At 37.6% G+C, this 26,918-nt stretch overlaps 1 protein-coding gene across 4 annotated transcripts in view; it reads right to left on the bottom strand.

The window, feature by feature from the left end:
* The window catches only part of ODAD2 (outer dynein arm docking complex subunit 2), a 199,421-nt gene that overhangs the window by 22,794 nt on the left and 149,709 nt on the right, over nt 1–26,918 (bottom strand). For 3 of the 4 annotated variants that reach the window (XM_081142035.1, XM_081142034.1, XM_081142036.1), the window contains one exon: nt 26,157–26,378. The exons of the other annotated variant lie outside the window; for it this stretch is intronic. In XM_081142035.1, coding sequence (XP_080998161.1) covers nt 26,157–26,378 — 222 coding nt within the window. The remainder of the gene's footprint in view (nt 1–26,156; nt 26,379–26,918) is intronic. 4 annotated transcript variants of the gene reach the window in all.

The raw sequence follows: 26,918 nt of genomic DNA, 5'->3' as shown, positions 1-26,918 counted from the left end.
TCTGGGTGATAAGGAAACATTATCATCTCTAGACAAGTGTTTCTACCCTTCTTTGGCAAAGATGACAATTTTCAAAGAAGTTCTCATTTTTACTTCTCTGCATATAAAATAGAATGAAAAGATCAGGTAGCTATCCTGACAAATAGGTTCATTGGTAAGTGACCGTCTAAGAAAAAATACACTAGAAATTTATTTTTGCAGTAATTTGATCAGATTTCCCCCAATCAGAAAATCATGGTCTAGTGAAAATATCAACATTTGCAGTAGTTAGTGTGCATATTTTGTAAGTTACTTCTTACAATAAGCAGAGGGATAAATACTAAGCCTCATGTTGTAAAGAGAGCCCCTCAAACTGCATGTTGTTTTAATTGCTGTAAACAGAGCATTAGGGGGCCTTTTCTCAGTTTTTCCTCCTCAGGAATCAAATTTTAAACTTTTACAAAGAGTGATAGCTTAAACTTTAAAAATATTTTTCTTACTTTTACTCGCGGGTAAACAAAGACCTAGAGAAGGAAGTGCTTTTCCTTAAAAGCTCACTGCAAGCAAAGATATTATAAACAAGTCCTGACTTTCTAGCCATACGGATAAGCCATTATGTTCACTCCTGAACCACAGACATAGTTGCTCTGATTCTAATTTGCATAAACTATCATTAACTTGATTTTAAAAACATAACTTTTGTTTAGCACCTGTACTTTTAAATTTGTGTCCAGAGACATTTCAAAGAAACATCTTACACTATGGCAATGGGTTGAAAAATACAGAGAACACAGCCCCTAAGAACCTAAAAGTTTTATATTTTTTAAAATAACAAAAACTGATTGATCCTAAAGGAAGTATAAAAAAAGGAGCCTTAGGAGGGAACGTTAATGCATGCATATTTTGGGTACATTAAAGACTCCAATGTGCTAATTCAAGCACTGTTTACTTTTTGTATATAACAGGATTGCTGTTTTCAAGGGGAAAAGAGAAGATATATTCTCAGGGCCAAAAACTACTTATTCATGAAGTCTGAAATACCATTATTATTACTATTAATTTTTACGTCTAGTATCTGTGAATAGCTTCTTATACAGGAAAACCATTCTGGGTCAGCTGAAGGCCAAAAATAATGAGCTGGCCTCCTGCCTTTGTGTATTGAGTCAAGTAGCTGCCAATTAATAAAAGTGATTTTGTTTTGCTCCTGAAATAATTTTCAGAAAATGAAAACAAACAGTTCTTGGTGCTTTTCATAAATTTCCAATGGAAAGAATATATTTCTCACAAGTTTAAAGACTGACTACACCATAAGTAACCAAACAATTATGAGAAACTGCCCGGTGTATTTCTGTGGTTGAGCTAAAGAGCCAAGTCGGAAGGAAAAGACATTCCCGGCATTTTCTGAAGCAAGATAAATACAGAGAAGAAACAGATGAAAGATGGAACTGCACTCTCTAGCCCCTGCCAGATTCCTCGACTTTTTGGCACACTGATTGAATTTGGCAAATGTAGCAGCAGCAATCTTTTCCATGAAAAAGAGCAGCATATATTTTATTTTACCATATTGTTTGTGTATTTTTGACCCTACAAAACTGTCTCTCATTTTTAGAAAGTGATTCTTTCTGCAGAGTTGGCTGCCATATCATTTATTTGAAACAGATCATTTATCACCAAAAAAAGCTGTGGGGCAGGCACAGCTACTGTAGAGCAGTGCCAACAGACCTACAGCTTGGCAGAAAAGGTGCCTTTTTCTGAGACCAAAAGATGCTTTAACCTGTGCCAACGGCATCTATGCCAACCTAACGCCTTGATATCCACACTTATTTAAATTTAAGGAATCCTGGACTGTAGAGTTTAGACAAGATAAACTCCTAGTCATGTCATTTTATTTGTGGTCAGAAAAACTGTAATGTAGCCTGATGTGCCTAATGTTGGTAACATGATTATGTTAAGAAAAAGAAAAATTCTCCAGCCCTAAATCTAAGTTTCATAGACTCCAACACTCCTTAACCCTAAAATATTTTGTTATCTGGCGGTGATTCTATAGAAAACTTATTGCAATATGTAAGTAACAATCTCTAAAAATATGATACTCAGAAGCAAGTATCAAGGTCATGATTTTCAGCTTCACCCAACTCAGGAATAAAGGCTCATACCTGATAGGTCTTTTACACAAGTCAGATAGAAATGGCTTTGTGTTTTACCTTTCATTGGTTTCCTCTAAACTAAACAAAAACAAAAGATCAGGGCATTCACCTGTTGCTATGAACACTTTGAATGCAACACAATGGACAAGGTTTGGGTTTTAAACAGCCCAAAATTCAAGCAGCCTTTGCATAGTTGACAGTGACTTGGATATATTATTGTGCTAATGTTATTGGCCATTTGTTGAACTCTTAATCATTAAGTAGCAGCTAATTTTTTTAAAAAAATGTCTTAATTGATTTCAGAGAGAAGAAGGGAGAGGGGGAGAGAGAGAGACAGAAATATCAATGATGAGAGTCACTGATTGGCTGCCTCCTGTATGCCCCCTACTGGAGATTGAGCTCACAACCCGGGCATGTGCCCTGACCGGAAATCGAACTGCCATCTCCTGGATCATAGGTCGATGCTCAACCACTGAGCCATGCCAGCTGGGCTAGTAGCAACTAATTTAATGAGAGGGAAAAGTATTAGCTTGGTGTAAGTGCCAGATAAATTCTGTGGTTTCAATTTAAAGTTTGGAGCCAGTAGTGACAGATACAAAAATGAGAATCTATAATTTGCCAAGTTTTAAATCCCAAAACCAACATGTGAATGCTTCACAGGTTTATATGCGCATAAAATGAAGACTGTTTTGCATAAATTTAAGATGGTGAAGAAGCTTGACAATATAATAATACACCACATCTAATGACGAAGCATTGGACCAAAAAGGAGCCAAAAGTTACTGTTTAAATTTCAGAATGCTAAATCCATACCAGCAGTTGACAATAGCTAGGTCTGGAAAATTTTCAATAAAAACTGTAAATAATTACTTCTCACATTTTATCATTTATATCCATTTAACTAACACAGCTTGCATTATAAACAAGTTCTTTGGTCGTGTGGGGGTCCCAAGATGGCATTCAAGTAGGTGGAAGTTACACTTACCTCATCCCAGGACCAAAATGGAATTACAGCTAAAATTCAGAACAATCAACCTGAATAACCAACTGAAGACTAGCTAAAAAGAAGTCTTATAACCAAGGATTTACAGAGGAGGCACTTTGATACTGGTAGGAATGAGAGGAGACTGTGAAAAGATTAGCTACATACCCACATGTGGTTCCCGCAGGGATATCTCAGATGCAAAGGTTCCTCCTGAGGAGCAAGGGGTCTCAACACCACACCTGACTCCCCAGCCCAGGGGACCAGAGCTGGGAAGAGGAGCCCATATGACATCCAGTTGTAAAAATCAGCAGGGATTCTGTCCACCAGGGAGAAATGAGAATCTGATAAAAAATCAGGGGTTCTTAAAAGGCCAGCACACAAAATCTCATTCACAGCCAGTTACCCTGAGCTCCAGTGGAGGGAGGGCGGCTGGGAGTGGAATAGTGTTGTGTAAGAAGAGATTCAGTTGTGTGGCTCTGGGGAGAGAACTGAAAGGACAGCCCCCATGGTCCCTATGCTGAATCCCTCTCCCAAACTGCAGACACCATCTTCTTGGGATGAGCACACCCCTCCATACAGCATCTGCCTGGGAGAATGCAATAGCCTCACCTTCCAGACTCCCTATTGCCCCACCCTGTGAAACTCACATCCTGCAGAGAGTCAGCTGCCTGGGTGAGGTCTGGGCAGACTCAAGGGGTATCAGAGACTGAGTTGTACAGCTCTGGAAAAGGAGTCATTTCCCTCACCTTCCCGCAAGCCTGATCAACAACAATTCCTTATGGGAAAGCCAATAATCCCACCCACCAGACTCCTGGGGGTCCCACCCTACTTAGCTTGGGCTTTCCAGGAAGTCTGAGTAGAATCCAGGACAAACAGTTGTGTGGCTCTAGGATGGGGACCATTTTTCCTAGCATGCCTGACTGATGTAGAGCCCTCCCTACACATGGCCAAATCTTGGTCTGTTTGGGCCTGACAAACTCTGCTGGCCTCACCCCGATGACTCCCTGAGACCCTGCTCCACCAGTCTGTGCGCACACAGTGGTTGGCAGCTAGCCTTGGTGCATCCTGGGACTTTTGCTGAGTGGCCTCAGATATAGCATTGGCACCGATTTTGAGACAGTATCAATCTGGTGAACACCACTTGCCCCTACCTGGTGACTCACTGAGAACCTATCTCACACAACTATAGTATCACCAGAGGCTCTTTCAGTGACTGAGCCTAACAAGCAGACAGCAGTTGGAGGCAGGGGGCAGTGGATCTCAGGATGTCTTGGGCCTTCTGCTGACTTTCCCCTAGGCTTGACAGTGTTGTAAACCAGCGTTGGTGCGAAGCTTGGTCTTTCTCATGCACATACAGGCCCAGCAGAGGCAGCCATACACTGTGGATTGCTTTGTAGCTCCAAACAGATTGCCCAGGGTCAGTCACAAACAGCTTCTGACAATGACCTACACTGAAGGCCCTCCCAAGAAGCACCAGAAACAACATACCCAGTGGTAACATTCAGACACCACAGCAGGATCAAATTAGCTCCACAGGACACCTAGCAAAAAAGCCACCCTTGCAAGACTGGGACACACAGAAGAACAACCTAATACACAGAACAAACATAGAGAGGCAACCAAAATGGAGAAAAAAGAAATATGCCCTAAATTAGAGTATATGAGAAATCTCCAGATAAAGAACTAAATGAGCCCTGGCCAGGTAGCTAAGTTAGTTGGAGCTCTGTCTCCTACACCAAAAGGTTGTGGGTTTGATTCCTAGTCAGGGCACATACCTAGGCTGTGGGTGAAATCCCATCCAAGGCTCATACAGGAGGCAACTGATTGATGTTTCTCTCTCACATTTATGTTTTTCTCTCTCTACCCCTTTCCCTCTACCTCTCTCTCCCTTCCTCTTTCTCTAAAATCAATTTTTAAAAAACATATCTTCTGGTGAGGATAAAAAAAAATAACTAAATGAAATGGAGGCAAGCAATCTACCAGATATAGATTTCAAAACAAAGGCGATAAGGATTCTCAAGGAAGTTCCTGAGAACCTCAACAGCATCAGAAAGTATATAGAGACCATAAAAAACAACCAGTCAAAAATGAAGAATACAATGTCTTAAATGAAGAATGTACTGGAATAAATAAGCACTAAGTTAGATAAAGCAGAGGATTTAATCAGTGATTTGAAAAAAATGGTAACAGAAAACACCCAATCAGAGCACCAAAAGGAATAAAAAATTTTTAAAAATGAGGGTAGTTTAAGGGACCTTTGGGACAGTATGAAGCATAACAACATCCACATCTTAGGAATCCCAGAAAGAGAACAGAGAGAGCAGGGGATTGAAAACCTATTTTAAGTAACAATTATTGAAAACTTCCCTTTTCTGGTGAAGAAAAAAGACACACAGTCCAGGAAGCACAGAGTCCCAAACAAGATGAATCCAAAGAGGCCCACACCACGACCCATCATAATTAAAATGGCAAAACTTAAAGATAAACAGAGAATCTTAAAAGCAGCAATAGAAAGACAGCTGGCTACCTATGAGGAAGCACCCATAAGACTGTCAGGTGATTTCTCAACAGAAACATTTCAGTCTAGAAGAGATTGGCATGTAATATTCAAAATGACTAAAAGCAAGGACCTAAAACGAAGATTATTTTCCCCAGCAAGGCTGTCATTTAAAACTGAAGGAGAAATAAAGAGCTTCCCAGACAACAAAAAATAAAAAGTTCGTTACCACCAAACTGGTATTACAAGAAATGTTTAAAGGTCTTCCTTAAGAAGACAAAAGAAAACAAAAAAAGGAGAAACAAACTTATGAAGAAAAAAATGGCAATAAATACCTACCCATAATCAATTTGATGTAATTAGATTAAATGCTCCAATCAAAAGACATAGGGTAGCTAAATGGATGAGAAAACAAGACCAATATATATGCCGTCTACGTAAGACCCACCTCAGAATGAAAGACACGCACAGACTAAAAGTAAAGAGATGGAAATCAATAGTTCATGCAAATGGGAAAGAAAAAAAGTTGAGAAAGCAATATTTATATCTGACAAAATAGACTTTAAAACAAAGGTTATATAGTAAGAGACAAAGAAGGACACTACATAATGATAAAGGGAGAAATCCAGTAAGAGAATGTAACCCTTGTAAGCGTGTATGCAACCAACATAGGAGCACCTAAATATATAAAGAAAATCTTTATAAACATAAAGGGAGAAATCAACAGTGATATAGTCATAGTAGGGGATTTTAACAAGCCATTGACATCAATGGATAAATCTTCCAGACAAAAATCAACAAAGAAAGAGCAGTTTTAAAAGAAATGCTAGATCAGAAGAATTTAAATATCTTCAGAGCATTTTACCCCAAAGCAGCAGAATACACATTCTTTTCAATTGTACATGGAACCTTTTATAGGACAGACCATGTTAGGACACAAAACAAGTCTCAACAAATTTTAAAAGACTGAAATCATATCAAGCATCTTCTATGACCACAATGGTATAAAACCAGAAATAAATTACAAGGAAACAACTGTAAAACACAGAAAGACATTGAGGCTAAAAACATGTTACTAAGCCCTGGGAGGTGTGGCTGAGTTGATTGGACCATTGTCCCAAACACCAAAAAGTTGTGGATTTGATTCCCAGTCGGAGCACATACCCAGGCTCTGGGTTTGATCCCTGGTTGGAATATGCATGGAGGGCAATTGGCCGATATTTCTCTCTCACAGCGATGTTCCTCTCTCCCTCTCCCTCCCTCCCTAAAATCAATAAAAACATGCCCTTGGGTGAAGATTTAAAAAAGAAGTTAATAAACAATGAGATCAAGGAATAAGTCAAAAGATACCTTGAGACAAATGAAAATGACAACCCCAAATCTACGGGACACAGGAAATGAGTCCAAAGAGGGAAATTTATAGCATTACAGGTCTACCTCGAGAAACAAGAAAAATCTCAAATAAACAATCTAACCTTACACTTAAGGGAACTAGAAAAAGAACAACAAAGCCCAAATTGAGTAGAAGGAAAGACAAAATAAAGATCAGAGCAGAAATAAACAAAATAGAATCTGAAAAAATAATACAAAAGATCAATGAAACCAAGACCTGGCTCTATGAAAAGATAAACAAGATTGATAAACCTTTAACCAGAAACAAAGCTCGTCAAGAGAAAAAAAAGAGAGAGGACCCAAATAAATAAAATCAGAAATAAAAGAGAAGTAAAAACTGACCACAGAAATACCAAGGATTATAAAAAAATAATATGGCCCTGACTGGTGTAGCTCAGTGAGTAGAACATTGGCCTGTTCACAGAGGGTTGTGGGTTCGATTTCTGGTCAAGGACATGTACCTGGGTTACAAGTTATATCCCTGGCCCCTGTCAGGGGGTGTGCAGGAGGAAACCAATTGGTGTGTCTTTCTAATATCAATGTTTCTCTCTCTTTCTCTTTCCCCCTCCCACCCTGCCTTCCACTCTCTCTAAAAATCAATGGAAAAAATACCCTCAGGTGAGGATTACAAAAAATACCTACTGTGAACAACTGTATGTTAACTAACTGGACAATCTAGAAGAAATTGATGAATTCCTAGCTACATAGAATCTCTCAAAACTGAATCAAGAAGAAACAGAAAATCCACATTGATTTCAACTATTGAAATTGAAGCTATAATTAAAAAAATTCTAACAAACCAAAGTCCTGTACCACATGGCTTTACAGGTGAATTTTACCAAACATTCAAAGAGAAACTGACACCTATCCTTCTCAAAAAATTCCAAAAAAATTCAAAAGGAGGGAAGACTCCAAAGCTCACTTAATGAGGCCAGCATTATCCTAATTCCAAAACCAGATAAAGATACAATGAAGAAAGAAATTATAGGACAATATACTTGATGAACATAGATGCAAACACCATCAACAAAATATTAGCAAACAATTCAGCAATACATTAAGAAGATCAAACACCATGATTAAGTGGATTTATTCCTGGGATGCAAGGTTGGTATAATATGTGCAAGTCAATAAATGTGATACATCACATAAACAAAGTGAAGGATAAAAATTATATGGTCATATCAATAGATGCAGAAAAGCATTTGACAAAATCCAGCACCCCTTTATGATAAAGACTCTCAGGAAAGTGGGAATAGAGGAAACACATCTCAACATAATAAAGTCCATATATGACAAACCTACAGCCAACATCATACTCAATGTGGAAAAACGAAAACCATTTCCCTTAAGATCAGGAACAAGTCAGGGATGTCCACTTTCACCACTCTTATTCAACATAGTACTGGAAGTCCTAGTCACAGCAATTGGACAAGAAGAAGACATAAAAGGCATCAAACTGGAAAGAAAGAAGTAAAACTATCATTATTTGAGGATGACATGATACTGTATATAGAGGAGCCTAAATATCCTACAGAAAAAACTACTAGACTGATTAATGAATTCAGTAAAGCAGCAGGATATAAAATAAATATCCAGACACTGGTTGCATTTTTATACACCAATAATGATCAGAAAGGGAAACTAAGAAAATAATCCCATTTACAATTCCATCAAAAAATAAAGTACCTAGTAATAAATTTAACCAATTTAACCCAAATATAAAATATCTAGTAATACAATTTAACCAACTATTACCTAGTAATACCTTTAACTTGGAAAAGTATAAGATACTGAAGAAAGAAATTGAAGAAGATACAAATAAATGAAAGCATAGACTGTGTTCATGGATAGGAGAATTAACATTGTTAAAATGTCCATACTACCCAAGCAATCTATAGATTCAATGCCATTCCTATGAAAATACCAATGATGTATTTCACAGAACTAGAGAAAATTATCCAAAAATTTATATGGCATTACAAAATACCCCAAATAGCCACAGCAATCTTGAGAAAGAAGAACAAAGTTGGAGGTATCATGCTACCTGATATCGAACTATATTATAAATCCATAGTTCCGAAAACAGCATGGTACTGGCATAAATATAGACATATACATCACTAGGATAGAATAGAGAGCCCAGAAATAAACCCACACATGTAAAGTCAAGTAATATTTGACAAAGGAAGCAAGAACATACAATGGGATAAAGATAGTCTATTCAATAAATGGTGCTGGGAATTTTGGAACAAATTGAAACTAGACCACCTTCTTATACCATATACAGGAATAAACCCAAAATGGATTAAAGGCATAAATGTAAGACCTGAAAACATAAAACTCCTAGAAGAAAATATGGGCAGTAAAGTCTTGGTCATTTCTCCTAGTGATATTTTTTCAGATATATCTCCTCGGCAAAGAAAACAAAAGAACAAAAGTAAAAATAAACAAATGAAACTATATCAAACAAAAAATGTTGTTGCATAGCAAAGGAAATCACCAACAAAATGTAAAGACAACCCACTGAATGGGAGAACATATTCTCCAATGATACATCTGATAAGAAGTTAATATCCAAAATTTAGAAAGAACTCATTCAACTCAACAAGAATGAAAACAAACAATCCAATTAAAAAATGGGCAAAGGACCTGAATAGACACTTCTCCAAAGAGCACATACATATGGCCAATACACATGTAAAAATATGCTCAGTGTCACTAATCATCAAAGAAATGCAAATAAAACCCACAACGATATATTACCTGACACCTATCAGAATGGCTATCATCAATAAATCCACAAACAACTAGTGTTGGTGAGGATGTGAAAAAAGGGAATCCCTCTGCACTGTTGGTTGAAATGCTGATTGACATAGCCACTATGAAAAACAGTGTGGAGGATCCTCAAAAATTTAAAAATGGAGCTGCCTTATGACCCAGGGATTCTACCTCTTGGCATATATCTGAAGAAACCCAAAATGCTAATTCGAAAGAATATGTGCACCCCTTTGTTGACTGCAGCATTATTTATAATAGCCAAGTTATGGAAGCCACCCATATGCCCATCAGTAGATGAATGGGTAAAAAAGTGGTGGCACACATATACAATGTAATATTACTTGGCTATAAAAAAGATGAAATCTTACCATTTGTGACAGAATGGATGGACCTAGAGGGTACTACGCTAAGTAAGATAAATTAGTCAGAGAAAGACAAATACCATATGATTTCACTTATATGTGGAATCTAAAGAACAATATAAATGAACAAAACAGGAACAGACTCAGATACAGAAAACGGATTGATGGTTGCCAGAGGGGAGGCGGTTGGGGGGCTGGGTGAAAAAGCTGAAGGGGTTGAGATTTACAGATTGGTAGTTACAAAATAGTCATAAGGATTTAAAGTACAGCATAGGAAATATAGTCAATAATGTTGTAATAACTATGTATGGTGCCAGGTGGTTACGGAGATATTAGGGGAAACACTTTGTAAAGTATATCATTGTCTAACCACTATGCTGTACATCTGAAATTAATACAATGTAGTACTGAATTTGAACTGTAATTAAAAAATAAATAAATAAAACAAAATTTAAAAGTTATTCAATAAAAATAAAATAATAAATAAAGCAAGCCAAAGCTGTTAGCAAGGACTTATAATTTTAACAAACAAGATACAACGTTTTAGGAGTGTTAGGTAAAATGTCTTCTGTATATCTTTGAAAGATTTGGAATAATAACCTCACAATAAAAGTATATATATCTCTAAGAGCATGATAATAAAAGACAGTGAATATCAACTGATCTAACAATTTCTCATGTCAGTTGGTCCTGAAATCTAAATCATGGCTCTTCATATTCATGTACACCATTTTCACCATCTTCCCAGCTCACCAGGAATGTTCTTAACTGTCCTTGTACCTCCAGTTCTAAACCCTGAAAGCCATTTTATAAAATACCACACTGTTTTCTTGTTGACAGTTGACTGGACTAGGGGTGGGTACTTTTCTCAAACTGGACCAATCAGATTCCATTCCCTGAGATTCCTTGAATTAAAAGTGAGAAAAATAAGTGATCTCCTTGGATGGCTGGAGAGTAAACCTTGCACAAACAGCCAAGAAAACTGTGGAGAAACAGAGAGAGCCGGCTCACAGAGAAAGAATAAAATGAAAAGGATACAGAAAGGAAGAGAGGTGACAGATGAAAGAAAAGGTGATAAAAAACATGGATTATCTTGTCCCAGCACCTTATTGGGCTCTGCTACTTTCTTGCCAATGAGATCTGTCAAATATCCATGTGTCTTATTTGATACTTAAAATTTTGTTAAGTTATTTGTGTTGCTTATAATATACTGCATCCTTAAAGACCCTGCATTCTCTCTATGGGACTTTGGACACATCTCTTAGACTGTTGAACTAAAGCTTCCCAATCTTTGAAATGGGGACAGTGATGCCTACATCATAGGGCTATCAGGAAGACTAAATGAGATAAGGAATAAAGGGTCCAGCCCAGCAGTGAACACGCAGTGGTTGGCTGCTATTTTAAAAAGAGATTGTCCTATAATATACATTCTATAAAATATACATAGCTATTTATATTAGCTATTTATTTGTCTAAGAAAAGCACTGACATCTCTATAATTCAGCTATTATAATATTTGCTAATTATTTATTGAGTGAGTGAGTCCACTTTATTTGGTGAAATTTAAAATAGAGGAACAGGGGGTTCCACGATGGCAGCAGATTAAGTGGAAGCTACACTGACACTCTCCCAGGACTGAACTGGAATTAAAACTAAAATACAGAAAAACCATCTGAAGACTAGCAGGAGAGAACCCTTCTAACCAAGGACATAAAGTGGAGACCACATAGAGACTGGAAATGGGGAGGCATGAGAGGGCTGGCCGGGCTTGCACAGTCAGCAGCTGAAGGTCGGGAGGCATATCTCACTGTAGGGTGGTTCCCACTGAGAACGCTGGGTCTAAACCCCAAGCTGCTCTCCTCAGCCCAGACAGAGCACCAGAACTGAGAAAGGTGCTCATATAACATCAGGTTGTGAAAAGCAGCAGGGGTTTCTGTCTGCCAGGAAAAGACTGTTAGAAATGCAGGCACTCTCTTAAAGGGCCAACACACAAAATTTTGTGTGAAGCCACTCACTTTGGGCTCCAGCAGAAGGAGGGTGGACTAATGCTGTGTGAGGAGAATCCAGAGTTGGCGGCTCTAGGGACAGAGCTCAGATTCCTGTGCTGAGTCATTCCCCCATACTGCAGAGGACATATTTCTCAGGAAGACCTTTACCATCCAGGCAGCTTTTGCCTGGGGTGGGAGCAATTGCCCTACCCTATTGCAAAACCTCTCACTCTACCCTGTGGAGTTCATGCCTTGTGGTCTACAGCCTGAGGCTCATTAAGAGACTTAGAATAACAATCAGCCTGCAGGCAGAGGTGTATCTCCGAATGCGTTGAGTCTTTGCCTGATATGATTCTGGACCCAGGGCTAGGAAAGGCAGACCTTGGTGCAAATCTTGGTCCTTTCCAAATGCACCTAGCACCAGCAGAGATACCCAAAAGCTGTGGATCACTAAAAGCTCCAAACAGGGTACTCAAGGCCAGTCACAAACAGCATCTGACATTTTCCTGCACCAGAGACCCTACAGAAAGACTGGGGAATCAAAGTAGATCTACATAATACATAGAAAAATCCTGAACAGGCAGCCAAAATGGGAGACAAATAAACAAGCCTCAAATGAAAGAACAAGTGAATACTCCAGAAGAAGAGCTAAATGAAATGGAGATAAGAAACTCATTAGACATAGAGTTCAGAATAATGATTACAAGGATGCTCTACAGCATGAGAAAAGGTATAGAAACTATGAAAAAGGACTAGTTGGATATGAAGAATGACATAGCAGCAATAAAGAACACATTGGAAAGGATAAAGAGCAGATTAGGGGAAGCTGAGGATTAGATCAGTGAATTAGAAGATAGGGTAGAAAAAAAATCACTCAATCAGAAAACCAAAAAGAAAAAACTATTAAAAAATAGGACAGCTTAAAGAGAGCTGTGGGACAACATCGATATAATAATATTCACATCATAGGAGTGTAAGAAAGTGAGTAAGGGATAGAGAGCCTGATTGAAGAAATAATGGTAGAAAACTTCTCTAACCTGGTGCAGGAAAAAGTCACACAAGTTCAGGAGACACACGGAGTCCCAAGCAAGAAGAACCCAAAGAGGCTCCCACCCAGACACATCATAATTAAAATGCCAAAAATTCAAGACAGCCTGGCCAGGTGTAGCTCAGCAGTTGAACATTGACCTATGATCCAGGAGATTGTGGTTTAATTCCTAGTCAGGGTACATGCCCAGGTTGTGGGCTTGATCCATTCTGAGGGGTGTGCAGGAGGCAGCTGATCAATGACTCTCTCACTGTTGATGTTTCTATCGCTCTCTCCCTCTCTCCCTCTCCCTTCCTCTCTCTGAAATCAATAAAGACATATTTTTTAAAAAATTTCAAAACAAAGAGAGAATCTTAAAGGAAGCTAGAGAAAAGCAATTTTTTATCTACAAAGGAGCTCCCATAAAGTTGTCAACATTTTTCATCAGAAACTCTACAGGCCAGAAGGGAATGGCATGAAGTATTTAAAGTCATGAAAAGCAAGGATCTGAAACCAAAACTACTCTATCTAGCAAAGCTATCATTCAAAATAGATGGCGAAATAAAGAGCTTCCCAGAAAAAAAAAAAAAAGGCTGAAGGAGTTAATCACCACCAAACCAGCATTGTGAGAAATGTTAAAGGGACTGCTGTAATAATAAGAAGACAGAGAGAGAAAGAGACACATAGTCATAAAGAATTAAAATGGCAATAAATAAGTACCTACCAATAATAACCTTAAATGTAAATGGATTAAGTGCTCCAAACAAAAGAAAAAGGGTAGCTGAATGGATAAAAAAACATGACCCAATAACATGCTATCTACAAGAGACCCACTTCAGAACAAAAGGCTCACATAGGATGAGAGTGAAGGGATGGAAAAAATGTTTCCATGCTAAGGGAATGAAAAAATACCTGGGGTAGAATACTCATATTTGACAAAATAGACTTCAAACTGAAGGCCATAACAAGAGACAATAAAGGTCACTAGATAATACTAAAGGGATCGATTGAACAAGAGGATATAACTCTGATAAACATATATGCACCCAATACAGGAACACCTAAATATATTAAAAAAACTTCTGGAGGACTTTAAGGGAGAGATTGACAACTATACAGTCATAGTTGGGGACTTTAACACCCCACTGACTTTACTGGGTAGGTCTTCCAGACAAAAAAGTCAACAAGGAAACAGTGACTCTAAATGACACACTAGATCACATGAATTTAATTGACACTTACAGAACATGTCACCCCAAAGCTGCAGAATATACATTCTTCTCAAGTGCACATGGGTCATTCTCAAAGATAGACCACATATTAGGACACAAAACAAGTCTCTACAAGTTCAAGCATCTTCTCAGATCACAATGGCAGGAAATTAGAAATCAACTATGGTAAAAACACTCTAAAATATTCAAACACAAGGAGGCTAAATAGCATGTTATTAAAGAATGAATGGGTTACCAATGAAATCAAGAAAGAAAAAAAAATTCCTGGAAACATGAAAATCAGCACACAACAACCCCAAATCTACGGGACACAGTGAAAGCAGTCCTGAGAGGGAAGTTCATGGCACTACAGGCCTACCTCAAAAAACATGAAAAATTTCTAATAAACTATCTAACCCTACAACTTAAAGAATTAGAAAAAGAACAATAAGAAAAGCCCAGAGTAAGTAGAAGGAAGGAAATAATAAAGATCAGAGTGGAAATAAATGACATAGAGACTAAAAAAAAACAGTACAAAAGATCAATGAAACCCAGAGCTGGTTCTTTGAAAAGATAAACAAAATTGATGAACCTTTAAACAGACTCATCAAGAAACAAACAGAGAGGGCCCCAAATAAACATAATCAGACACAAAAGAGGTGAAGTAACAACTGACACCACAGAAATATAAAGGATTGTAAGAAATGATTATGAGCAACTATATGCCAACAAGCTGGACAGTGTGGACAAAATGAACAAATTCCTAGAAAAATAAAACTTTCCATAACTGGGTCAGGAAGAATCAGAAAACCCAAATAGGCCAATAACAACTAATGAAATTAAAGCAGTAATCAAAAAACTCCCAGCAAACAAAAGCCTGGCCCAGGCAACTTCTCAGGAGAGTTTTACCAAACATTCAAAGAACTAACACCTATCCTCCAAAAACTATTCCAAAAAATCCAAGAGGAAGGAACACTTCTAAGCTCTTTTTATGAGGCCTGCATCATCCTAATTCCAAAACTAGATAAAGACCTTTCAAAGAAAGAGAATTACAGGCCAATATCCCTGATGAACATAGATGCTAAATTCCTCAACAAAATATTAACAACCCGGATGCAGCAATATATTTAAAAGATCATACACCATGACCAGGTGGGATTTATTCCAGGGATGCAAGCCTGATACAATATTCACAAATCAATAAATGTGATACATCACATAAACAAACTGAAAATCAAACATCACGTGATCATATCAGTAGATGCAGAAAAAGCATTTGAAAAAATCCAACACTCATTTTTTTTTTTTTACATTTTATTTTTGTTTAAAATATTACAGATGTCCTTTTTTCTCCCCAACGACCCGTTCCCCCCTGTTCCTTCCCCCTCCCCAGTCCCTCTCCCCATCATTGTCCATGTCCTTGGGTTGTGCATATAAATTCTTTGGTTACTCTCTCCCCCTCCACCCACCCGCCCCCTCCATCCCTCTGACATTCGTCAGTCTCATCTATGCTTCCATGTCATTGAATCTATTCTGTTCATCAGTTTATTAAGTTCTTTAGATTCCATGTATAAGCGAGATCATGTGATATTTGTCTTTCACTGCCTGTCTTATTTCACTTAGCATAATATTCTCCAGGTCCATCCATACTGTCCCAAAGGGTACGAGATTCTTCTTCTTTACAGCTGCATAGTATTCCATGGTGTAAATGTCCCACAGCTTTTTTATCCACTCATCTACTGATGGGTATGTGGGCTGTTTCCAGATCTTAGCTATTGTAAACTGTGCTGCTATGAACATCGGGGTACATATATCCTTTCTGATGAATGTTTCAGGATTCTTAGGATACATTCCTAGGAGTGGAATCACTGGGTCAAACGGCAGCTCCATTTTTAACTTTTTGAGGAACCTCCATACTGTTTTCCATAGTGGTTGCACTAGTCTGCATTCCCACCAGCAGTGAACTAGGGTTCCCCTTTCTCCACACCCTCGCCAGCACATGTCGTTTGTTGATTTGTTGATGGCAGCCATTCTGACAGGTGTGAAGTGATACTTCATTGTGGTTTTAATTTGCATCTCTCTGATGATTAGCGACGTCGAGCATTTTCTCATGTGTCTCTTGGCCATCTGTACGTCCTCTTTGGAGAAGTGTCTATTTAAGTCCTTTGCCCATATCTTAATTGGGTTGTTTGTCTTCCTCTTGCTGAGTGCTATGAGTTCTTTGTACACTTTGGAAATTAACCCCTTATCAGATTCATCCTTGGCAAATATGTTTTTCCAGACCGTGGGGTTCCTTTCCAACACTCCTTTTTGATAAAAACTCTCAGCAAAGTGGAAATAGAGGGATCATACTTCAACATAATAAAGGCCTTATATGACAAACCTAAAGCCAAGATCATACTCAATGTGCAAAAACTAAAACCATTTCCCCTAAGAACAGGAACAAGGCAGGGATGTGTGCTTTCACCACTGTTATTCAACATGGTACTGGAAGTCCTAGCCACAGTGATCAGACAAGAAGAAAACATAAAAGGCATCCAAATTGGAAAAAATGAAGTAAAACTGGCATTATTCACAGATGACATGATATTGTACAAAGAAAAACCTAAAACCTCCACCAAAAAACTTGCTAGATTTAATAAATGAATTCAGCAGTGTAGCAGAATACAAAATTAACACTCAGAAATTGATGGCATTTTTATACACCAATAATGAATTTTCAGAAAGAGAACCTAAAAGAAATCCCATTTACCACTGCAACAAAAAATTAAGATACTTAGGAATAAACTTAACCAAGGAGGTAAAAGACCTGTACTTGGAAAACTATTAGACGTGGCAAAAAGAGATAGAGGAAGAACATACTGTGTTCATAAATTGGTAGAATTAGCATCATTAAAATGTCCATATTACCCACAGCAACCCATAGATTAAATGCAATGCCTATTAAATTAGCAATGGCATATTTCACAGGTACATGCAAAAAAATGAAGCTAGACCACCAACTTACCCCACCCACAAGAATAAACTCAAAATGGGTAAAAGACTTAAATGGAAGTCGTGAAACCATAAAAACCCTGGAAGAAACCATAGGCAGCAACATCTCAGACATCTCTTGCAGCAGCAATATGTTTGCCGATACATCTCCTAGGGCAGGGGAAAGAAAGGAGGAAATAAACAAACGGGACTGCATCAAAATAAAAAGCTTCTATGCAGCTGTAAAGAAGAAGGATCTCATACCCTCTGGGACAGTATGGATGGACCTGGAGAATATTATGCTAAGTGAAGTAAGCCAGGCAGAGAAAGACAAACACCACATGATCTCGCTTATATGTGGAATTTAAAGAACTTAATAAACTGATGAACAGAATAGATTCAATGATATGGAAGCATAGATGAGACTGACGAATGTCAGAGGGATGGAGGAGGGCGGGTGGGTGGAGGGGGAGAGAGTAACCAAAGAATTTATATGCATATATGCACAACCCAAGGGCACGGACAATGGTGGGGAAAGGGACTGGGGAGGGGGAAGGGATGGAGTGCAATGGGTCATTGGGGAGAAAAGGGGACATCTGTAATATTTTAAACAAAAATTAAAAAATTGCAAATAAAAAATAAAAAAAATAAAAAGCTTCTGCACAGCAAAAGAAACTATCAACACAATGGAAAGGGAGCCCACTATATGGGAGAACATATTTGCCAATGACACATCTGATAAGGAGTTAATTTCCAAAATATTTAAGGAACTCATACAACTTAAAAGGAAGATAAACAACCCAATTAAAAATGAGCAAAGGACCTTCTCCAAAGTGGACATACAGATGGCCAAGAGACATATGAAAAAATGCTCAAAGTCACTAATCAGATGAGAGAAGATGCAGATTAAAACAACAATGAGATATCACCTCATACCTGCCAGAATGGCTGCCATCAATAAATCAAAAAGTGACAAGTCCTGGCGAGGATGTGGAGAAAAGGGCACCCTAGTACACTGCTGGTGGGAATGCAGACTGGTGCAGCCACTGTGGAAAACAGTATGGAGTTTCCTCAAAAAATTAAATATGGAACTGCCATCTGACCCAGCCATCCCACTTCTAGAAAGATATCCTAAAAAACCCAAAAGACCAATCAGAAAGAATATATGCACCCTTATATTCATAGCAGCACAGTTTACAATAGCTAAGATCTGGAAACAGCCCAAGCGCCCATCAGTAGATGAGTGGATAAAACAGCTGTGGGACATTTACACCATGGAATACTACGCAGCTGTAAAAAAGAAGGATCCCTTACCCTTTAAAGAGACAGCATAGAGGGACCTGGAAATTATTATGCTAAGTGAAGTAAGTCAGTCAGAGAAAGACAAGTACCACATGATCTCACTCATCTGTGGAATCTAAAGAACAAAATAAACTGATGATCAAAATAGATCCAGTGACATAGAAGCATGGAACAAACTGATGACTTTCTGAGGGAAAGCGGAGGTGGGTGGGTGGGAAGAAATTAACCAAAGAACTTATATGCATTTATATATAACACATGGACACAGACAATAGTATGGGGAAGGTCTGGAGCTGGAGTGTGCAGGAAAAAAGGGGTCAATGGAGGGTGGGGGTGGGAAAGTAGACATCTGTAATACTTTCAACATTAAAGATAAATTTAATAAAATAATAAAATAGAGGAACGGAATAAATATATGGTACACGGATTCTCACACAGGCAGAACCTGCCCTTCTATTCACCATTGCCAGAACAGGAGGCAGTAGGACAAAGAATCTTATAACCCTCGCAGAGAGTATAAGAAGGGCCTGGTCCAAAACACAAGTAAATGGACAAAATAATTACTAAGTGTCCTGAATGCTATGAAGGAAACAAACAGCACTGAATGAAGAGTAACAGAGGGATAACCTAAGTTAGCCCAGGAAGCCTGAGAAAGCATTTTGGAACAGGTGCATCTAGTCTAAGAATGAAGAGAAAAGGGTTTGCAGACAGAAAACGTGTGCTGAGTTCATTGGGAAAGGTAATGATATATAAAGGTTAATATTAGTTAATTTAGTTAATACTAGTGGTATTTTATGCTCTATGTGTGGGGGGGTATATATTTGCCATTTTTAGAATTAAGAAAATTGAAACTAAAAAACCAGAATACATGAGCTTTGGACTAAATTTCAACCTTTTCCACTTACCTATTACAAGACTCTAAACTTACCTTTGGAAAATATAGCTACCCTTATTAAAGTCTATGTGAAGATAGAAATATAAATAATTTTTTTAAATCACAAAATTATTTGGCTTTAACTTCATATTCTGTAACTCTTACTAGTAATAATATTTAATTGGCATAAGTTAAGAGTATGAAAAATCTTCAAGGGCAGTAAGAGAGGCTGGAAAATCATGAAAAGTAAGGAGAGAAATCGAACATTTAGGATGTATTTTCAAGAGAGGATGGGAGGGCTGTGGCAGCAAGGACAGGAACCATTCCACCGTAAAACAAGTATGTTCTCCACCAAGTCCCATTCTCCTTTGTGCCTTCCCAAGCAGCTTCTCTGCCTCCTAAAGCAGTTTCTCAACCAGACTTAGTCCTTCAGACATATCCTTAAACACTCATGCCCACCCCACACTTGTGCCTCAGGGTACTTCAAGTTTACCTGGCAGTGGGAGTTAAGAGAACAGACCCTGGAACTAGATTTCTTGGGTCCTTTCCTTATGACCTGGGTGATTTGGAACAAGTTACTTAACCTCTATGATATTCAGTTTCTTAATCTGTAAAATGAAAATAATAACACCCATCTCTTTGGATAATGGAAAAGATTCAATGAAAGACTATGCATAAATATGCTTTTAGAATAGTATCTGCCACATAGGAAGCTGAATAAATTAAAAGTATATGACTTTCATTATTACCTAGTTCCTTTGGTATACTCTCTTCTTCAACTTTACTCCCCCCTTAGCTTTCAAGGAGGGGAGGGAAGTTTATTATGCTGGGAGCAGGACAGTGGGAACTTAGCAGAAGCAAGGTAAATTCACTGCAGTGAAGCCGAGCAAGCATGCATAGAGACAAATGTCCTATTTAAAACACCACCTTCACAGCTGTAAGCTTTGCAAATAGAAATATAAGATCTGAGACAGTATGCCAGGCCCCTGGCCAATGCAATTCATTTTATTGCCTTTGAAAGGATATCAAAGAATATGCTACATGTCTTCTAGAACAGTGCTTCCTAACCGTTTTTCCTGTCAGCAGAAAAATAGCTAATGCTTGTAAATGAGACAAAGCTGCTTGTGGCCTGGAGGCAACTTGCTAGTAGTCAGAGTGGGTCACTGACAGAAGGCAGCAGCAGCACCACGGTGCTTGTTAGAAATGCAGAATCTCAGGCCTGGCACCAGACCTCCTGGCTCAGAATCTGAATTTTAACAAGATTCCCACATGATTCATACCTGCAGTAAAGTGTGAGGAGTGCTGGATAAGGAGTACACTCTAACAGAAACACTTAGGAAAAGGAATCCAACAGAACTGAAATATTCCTTCTATGATGGCCTTTATTAACCATTCAAATTTGACATAGTTTTAGTATTTTCTACAAAATTGATTTAGGTGTATATTAAATATATGTAAAATGTATAAATGTGATTTAATTTTTATACCCTTATAAACTTTTTATATAAATAGCTAAAATTCCTGATTTGGGATCAGAACATGTGATCATTATAACTTTTCTAAGTCTTTACATATTTCATATTATTATTCCAAACCACCACTTAAACAAGAAAATCTTCAAGTCTTCTACTCTCATTATAAAAAACCCAATTTTAAAATGGACAAAAAAATTTGGACACTTTACCAAAATGGACATATAAGCACATAAAAAGATGTTCTACATTATTAGTCATTAGAAAAAATGACATTGAAATTATGAAGTACCACTACACACCTATTAGAATGTCTAAGATAACAAAGACTGAACATATCAAGTGGTGGTAAGGATGCTCTCATACATGGCTCGTAGGAATGTAAAATGGCACAGCCACTTTGGAAAACAGTTTGGCAATTTCTTAAAAAGTTAAACATAGAGTTACCATACGGCCCAGCCGGGCACTCCCAGTTGTTTACCCAAGAGGAGTGAAAGTACATGTCCGCACCACAACCTGTACATGAAAGTCCACAGCAGCTTTATATGCAATAACCCCAAATTGGAAAGAACTCAAATGCCATCAGCAATGAAGGGATAAACAAGCTGGGATGGAACGCTACTCGGCAACAGAGGGGTGCACTACTGACACATGTGAGCACATAGGTGGATATGAAAATAATTACGCTGAGTGAAAGAAGCCAAACAAAAAAAGAAGTACATACTATGTGATCCTATTTATGTTCAATTCTAGAAAATGCAAACTAATTGATATTGACAGAAAGCAGATCAGTGGTTGCCCTTGGGACAGAGAGGGGCAAGAAGGAGGGCTTACTGGATGTACGTGTGTGTGTGTGCACGTGCATGTGTGAAAACTTATTAAATTTTACCTTTTAAATATATGCATGTGCATGTCAATTATACCTTAATAAAGCTATTACATTTCTAAATTAAAAAATAAAAATGAAATAAGGAAAATATTTGATATGTGTATTGATATTAAGTTAAGCATGATAAACTGAACTCTCATTTAATGAAACCCTTAAAGTAATCATAAATTTCTTTCTCAATTTTTTAAAGGAAAAAATGTAATTTAAAAAAAAGTCAATTAGAAACAAGTCTGTATATGGCTCTCTATGTGGTATCATTAAATAGTCACTGATACCTAATAGTCCTACAAAGTAATTTAATTCCCACCAAGTGCACAATCCCCAGCACCCCAGGAAATATCTGCAATGTGAGGAAAGTTCTCATACCACAAAGGCACATTATGAGCTTCAATTAATAGAAAATATTATAGCTCGATCAAACATTAAGTATGCATATAGACTACATATAAAGACACTGAAATCCTGGGTGATCTCAGCCTCTAAAGTCTGAGCGATATTTTCTTTTCCTAAGCCAGGCTTCAAAAGCTATGAGGTGTGTTTGCTCCTGGGGTCATCGTCCAGGTTCTCTGGAACACACTCCATGTGCTGAGTCTGTGAGTCAGCCAAGGCAACCCTTTTGCTCCACCCAAATGGAAATGCTCTCTCCTCACTCACTCCTGGACCCACTTCTGGCTATATTTTCTGCAATTACTTAAATCTCCTGCCTTCCAGAAAGTTATGGGCCATAATGTAGCTTTCACTTGCCTGGTATAGATATTTGCAAAAACAAACCCAATGTCACCACGGGGAAGGGAGCTTAATGCCTTCTATAGGTGCTCCTCATCTTCTATTCAATCACTTTTTTCTGTCTTAGGACAGGGTTTGTCTTGCTCAGTTTTTCCTGCAATTTCTTTCCCCCCATATTACTTTCCTATGTTACAGTTTTGTTATAATTAGCAAATAACTTTGGTACATCTCCTAGACTTCTCAATATTTTCAATAAAGTTACCAACAGCTCTGCATCCACATTCACAAGGTTTTGTAATGACACAAGACCCTGTGCTGATATTTTTGAGGAGGTCTGTGTACAATCAAAAAGGGAATAAGGATTGGATTATTTCTATCACATTGTACTTCCTAGATCAGGGGATTTGTTGACTCATCTAGAAGAGACTCTTACTAGCAAAGGCTCGAACACAAGGATTATTTTTCAACATAACAGAATCAGGAAATCCTTGCTGACTGCTTAGCAGTGTTTGAACACAAATCCCTTGGAAAGTCACTCTTTCTTTGGCTTCTAGAACACCTGGATAACCTAGTAACTTCCTGAGTTTACGTTGACAGCTCTTCTTCCTAATTTTCATGCTCTGTGAGTAAAAATGTAGAGATTTCCCAGGCTTCTCTAAACTCTGTACCAAAAGCATCTTACCCACCCTCACTGGTGTCTTAATACCTTTTCACTGATACTTCCTGAATTTTCTCCTCTCCTGTCCCTAGACTTGTGCTGTCCAATAAGAAAACCACTAGCTACTGGTCAGAACTTGAAATATGGCTGGTCCAAATTGGGATATATTGTAAAACACACTTTGAAGACTTAATATACACACAAAAAAGTAAAATATTAGTATTTTTCATATTGACTATATGTTGAAATAATATTTTGGATATATTAGGTTAAATTAAATATATTACTAAAATGAATTTTTTTTCTTTTAAACTTTGGCTACTAGAAAAGTTAATATTACATATGTGGCTTACAATACATTCTTACTGGACAGCACTGCTCTGACCAAAAATTCAAACAGACCATTTAAATTGAACACATTAGAAACTGAACTCAATCTATCCCAGACCCCTGATCCTGCTTCTTCACCGTTATTATAGAATAAACATAAGTTGGCATGACACAGATACATTGCATGACATAGCCACTGCTGTTGAGGAAACTGAACGACGAAGGAAGCTAACTCTGGAATAAATTACTTATGAACAGGGTGACAAGATGAGTCTGGTAATTGTCAAAGAGCCTGTCAATATTGCTCATGAGCAGCTGCAGCAGGAATATTTGCAGACCTGGGAAATAACACTGTAAGTATTTGACTTGAAAGGTTTAGTAGCAATTAGGAATAAAAACAGCAGGGATCTGCCCAAGTAGTGGATAAAGTTTATATGCATTTGGTATCAGAAATGTTAGCAGTGACACACTGTGGCATGTTCACTGCAGGTATTTTAACCACCCTACTGTGCCAACTATTTTCTTGCATTATCTTGGCTAAGAAATCTTTCTCTTCATCTAGCCCAAAACCTAGAGTCATTTTTGACTCAACCCTGTCCTTTATTCTCCAGATCCAAGCAACTACCAAACCTCAATTTTTTCTACATAAACACAGTATGCCACTTTTTTTCCTCCTTGAAGAAAACCAGAGAAGGGAGACGTGGGTCCTTATCTGTTCCCCATGGCCCCAAGAGGGAAAGCCCATGGTAGGACCTGCCTCCACAGAGTAACAGTAAAAAAGAAAAAATAGTCCTGTTCTTTCCAGTTATCCTCCAGTAGAAACAGCAGGTAGTTAGGAATGTAACCGGACAAGACAGAGAGACCCTCAAGACACCATAAAATGATGCAGAAAAGGGTCTAGAGCACAACAAACCCTTTCTTTGCCTTTCTCTTTCCTGTTCCCTCACCCTAATCATTCTTATTGCATTCTTTTTCTAATACATAAAAGCTGTGTGGGTGAGTGAACACAGTTTCAACATGTTTCATAGCAGAATACAATTCATAAATTATCTGAATTATCTATTGATTTCCATTAGAAGTAACTGAGAGTTGCACATACACCTGGCATTTATGTCAATTGAATGGTAACATGCAAACCTCATTAAATTTTAAAATTTTGAGTAACTTAGATATTCTCTTCTTAAAGCAACTGGCAATTGTCTAAACACATGTTATATGTCAGATACTTTACCAAACTAATTAAATGTTATAGTTTCATTTTTTAAACTGTATACTTATGGCATGTTAGGCTATATAAGTCTTGTTCAAGAACTGAATGTATACAGTAATTTTAAAATTAGAAATGTCTTCTTTTGTGAAGTGTGACCATTATCACATAGAAGTGACAACATTTATAATTCTTTAGCATTCCAATATATTTTTTATAATTTACTTTGAAAAATTAGTGCTTAGTTTAAAAGGTGCTTTTTATGCCAGCTTTTTGTCAGAAACAAATTTGACTTAACTTATGTACTGTAAGAACAGATTTATAATGGAAAGTTTGACGCACTTATCTGTAAACTGAGTTTAATTTCAGAAAAGTTAACATCATGCTAAACTATGATAGATTTGAAAGATAAGTTAAAATAATCACTTCAAAAAATTATCAACTGGCATTTTAAGAGTCTTAATCCTCCTAAGATGTTTCATATTCGGCATGTATAAATTTGACCAGATCTTAATGATTAACTAGAGATTTTATTAACGCTTGCTTAAAAGATTAAGCCCACTTTGGGCATGCATTTCAAAATGTAAATATGTTATCATAGGCTCCAACTGAGGTAATAAATAGTAAAATTATGTTGTACAATGAAATAAGCTATAGAAAAGAGCTAATACTTTAAATCAATTTTTCCTAATATATGTAAGCTGTTCTTGTACTCCTAAGTATTTTATATTTATTGTCATCAAAAGATTCCACTCAGAAGCTGCAGGTGAACCATGTGTTATAGGTGGGTCATAGCTGCAAGTGAACTATGTAATACATAGATACATTACAGTCTGTGTGCAGAAACTCTCCTACCTGTCCATTGGTTAAAGGCACAGAAAACTTGGTGCACAGATATATTTTTGAAAAAAATATGTGTTTGAAATGGTCCTTTCCGATTATGGTTCAGACTGTCAAACTGCCGACTAGTTGCTGTTTCAGTCAGTTCCTTTGCCGTTCAGTTGGTTCCTACATTTTATTATTAAAGTACTAAATAAGTAATGCATTAAATAGAATTATTAATACCATTGATTGTTCATACACTGTATATTTCCTTTAATCAAGTTCAAATTACAAATGATTACTTATTTTACTGAGTACATTTTATATTCTTTGACTTAGAAAAATTCTCCCTCCATGCAACTCTTCTACAGCATAATCCATGATAACATATGGTTCACCTGCAGCTATGACCCAACAAGGAGGCAGGTTTGTTTGTCCAAATACCCCCTTCAGTAAAATTGTAACGTTACTTAAGTTTCTTTCCAGACTACATTTGCCTAACTTGGACGAAACCACAAAGCCAACCAGCTGTACCTTGACTGCGCCATTCTCGTGCATGGTGATGCAGTTATCAGCATCTTCTGAGAGTTGGTACAAGGCTTGAGCTGTTGCTCGATGCACATTGGTGTCATTCGATTTCAGGTAACGCACCAGTGGAGCCACTGCTTTGTTTTCACCAAAGGCCACTCTGTTTCTGCCCCACATACAGCAGCAGGAAATGGCTTCTGCTAGATGACGCCTGAGTTTATCGTTATTCTGCATAAAGGAAACGAGTGGTGGTATGATCCTGTGAGATCATGTTTATGCACTAAACATTTATTACACAGTAAGATGCCAATAGTCATAGCAGAGAGAATGGCTAGCTAGCTACTCAGATGCTGTCTTGAAGGGAACTAGTATTTTGGTGGGTCACCAATGGACCATGTTTCAATCCTAAATTCTCATTTTAGGAACTGAACATTGTCAGTGAATTCAAAGGTGATCCGGGGCTGGCATTAGTTATTTGCCTGGTATTATTATTATTATTATTATTATTATTATTATTTATTATTTGCTCAAGGCTCAGTTTCCTTTTGAGTAAAAGGAATTACAGATACACAAGTGGCTTAGTAATAAATATAACTAAGGAATCTAGGACATTCTTAAGGGAGCATTTTACTTACTGGAATAAGTGGGTTAATTGTACTTCATCACCCTAGGAATACTGCAACATCAGTAATATGCCTTGCTTCCCAAGAGGGAGAAGACAGTGCAGCAAACAATGATGTGTTTAGAGTCTGCCATTTTCCTTTCTGT

The sequence above is a fragment of the Miniopterus schreibersii genome, assembly GCF_964146895.1.
Source record: "Miniopterus schreibersii genome assembly, chromosome: 1".
In the NCBI taxonomy this organism is placed as follows: Eukaryota; Metazoa; Chordata; class Mammalia; order Chiroptera; family Miniopteridae; genus Miniopterus; species Miniopterus schreibersii.
This window is presented reverse-complemented; position numbering and strand designations above follow the sequence as displayed.